The sequence below is a fragment of the Pistacia vera genome, unplaced genomic scaffold (genome assembly GCF_008641045.1).
Source record: "Pistacia vera cultivar Batoury unplaced genomic scaffold, PisVer_v2 Contig52, whole genome shotgun sequence".
NCBI classification, from domain to species: Eukaryota; Viridiplantae; Streptophyta; class Magnoliopsida; order Sapindales; family Anacardiaceae; genus Pistacia; species Pistacia vera.
The window spans coordinates 1,897,200-1,899,369 of NW_022196357.1; the positions used below are offsets into that span (position 1 = coordinate 1,897,200).

The 2,170-nt window shown below is 38.0% G+C and overlaps 1 protein-coding gene across 1 annotated transcript; it reads right to left on the minus strand.

Moving 5' to 3' along the window:
* Nucleotides 1-591: 591 nt before the first annotated feature.
* On the minus strand, nt 592-1,551 carry LOC116106661 (abscisic acid receptor PYR1-like). The gene has a single exon (XM_031393013.1). It carries the CDS (start codon nt 1,549-1,551, stop codon nt 892-894), a length of 660 nt encoding a protein of 219 aa, XP_031248873.1. The 3' UTR covers nt 592-891.
* Nucleotides 1,552-2,170: the final 619 nt, after the last annotated feature.

The window sequence follows — 2,170 nt, forward strand, 5'->3', positions numbered from 1 at the left end:
GGGGTGGGGCTGTTTATTTGTAGTCTTTTTGCTCCTCCCTAGAAATTCCACTCTTTACTTTTTTAGCCTAAATATTGTCATCTCTCTCTTTTTGTAGATTCTTCCCTCCGCAAATTCCACTCCAGCCCCACCTCACACTGTCTATTTTTCTCTAGGGGACCAATGCCAATAGATAGAGAAAAAATGGAAAAATCTATATATGAAATGAAAGTGGCACTTCATACTATAGTATCCACAAAGCAATTGGTGTTAATGAAATGCCTTTTACTATGAATTGGCAAAGAGATTTAGTATATAAAAGGGATCAAGTTGAACTAGATTGTCATTGGAATTGGAGAAAGAAATAAAAGCGCCATTTAGTGCAATCGAATTCTTAGATTTAAGCACAAAAGTCAAAAGCATAGATTCCGCTGAAAAAATATTGGATGGAGCTGAGTCAGCTGACTCGTAATATACTTCTTTGTTTAGTTTACAGTAGAAACTAAGGAAATTTGATTGTCATTAAAATATATCAAATTATATTCTTGCCTTTTTAACTTTACACTAACAAACAATTAATAATAATAAATCACTTAATTAGCTATTTAATTGCCAATTAAGATAATTAAGCGTGAATTAAACATTTCTGTACACATGCATTGGCCATTGACTCAAATGCCATTTCATTGTAATCGTAATTCCAACATTATACATGTGAAATCACGTGGCAGATCAGTCAAAACTATTGACAAGAAGGATATTTCCGGTGATTCACAACAGCTTTAAAAAAATTAAATTAAAAAAAAAAAGAAGAAAAAGAAATAATCACAGAACAGAAAAGAAAATGAAAAAAAAGCAGCAGCATTTTTTGGATTTTGAAATTTTTTTTGCTTTCTTCTTTTTCTTTTGCTTTCATGTCACCTGACCATCCCGTGCCAACCCTTCAGCGACAGATGCCAGCTTCTGCAAGTTTAACTTCACCACCGTATCTGCAAAGAGACGCGTGTCGTCCTCGGTGTTCCCTTCAGGCACATCAACGACGTAAGATTCTAAAACAACGGTCCAGATCCTGCCGTCCCGCTTGAAACCATGCACCGTTGTCACGGACCTGTAATTCCTCAACCTATGTTCACCTCCGATAATACTAAACCCCGCCACCCGTCTCTGGTCGTCCAGAATGTCAAGCCTCTCCGTGCTGGTCGCCGCCGGTAGCCCCGAAATGACGTTAACGTCCCTGGTGGACCCCACAACCATTTGGAAGTTGTCTGCCACGGAACAGCTTTTGATGAAGTGTTTGTATGCCTGGGGCTTGTCGAAACGCCTCACTATCGACCATACGACGTCGTCCGGGGCGTTTATGAGCTGCGCTAGCAGAGAGGAGCATTGGTTTTGGCTTAGTTGGTACGTGTGGAACTCCACGACGTGTTCTTTTAGCTCATCAAACTCGTCCTGGGTTAACCCGGGCGGAGTCGTTAAGTGATGAACGGTGTACGTTGGTTGTGTTTCTGGGTTAGGGTTAGGGTTTGCCATTGAAGAAGAGATTTCGGTCTCAGTCTCAGGTTTGATGTCCATTGACGAGAGAGAGAAAGAGATAGAGAGAGAGAGAGAGAAGGCGGTTCATTGTTGGGGATATAAGAAATGTGAGGGGTAAAAGAGGGAAATGAGAGGTGATTTATTTTATTTTATTTATTTAATGGAATAATTTATAAATTAAGTTAGTAATATTTAAATAATAAAGAGAATAAAAAAACAGGGTTCATTACGATGTAGGGAAGGTGTCAAGTGGATGAAGAGGACAGGTAGGTTAGGGCTCGGTGGCTTTGGCGTTCTTTGCTTGACAGATCAAATCGTCTTTAAAGAACCAAAGCTCAGACTTCTCATTTTTTTAATTTTAATATTTCTTTCATCATTTCACACTTCATTCCATACTCTTCAACTTGCTCTAATGGATTGATAAGGTTAAGGTAGCAGCTTATCTTAATTTTTGTATTTATTTGATTACGCAGTATTTGGTGATTATATGTAGTGGTCTTTCACCTTCTTACACAGTTAATTACACTTCCTCCACTTAACTTAAAAAACTTAGGTTATTAGATAATCCTTTAATTATACATCTTTTATAAGATTGTATGCAAAGTCAATCTATGATACAATTTATTTGGCCTTGCATATAACACTGACCATATACACC

Excerpts from the sequence above, each read along its gene's own strand:
- LOC116106661 (XM_031393013.1), bottom strand. The coding sequence starts at position 1,551 with ATGGACATCAAACCTGAGACTGAGACCGAAATCTCTTCTTCAATGGCA.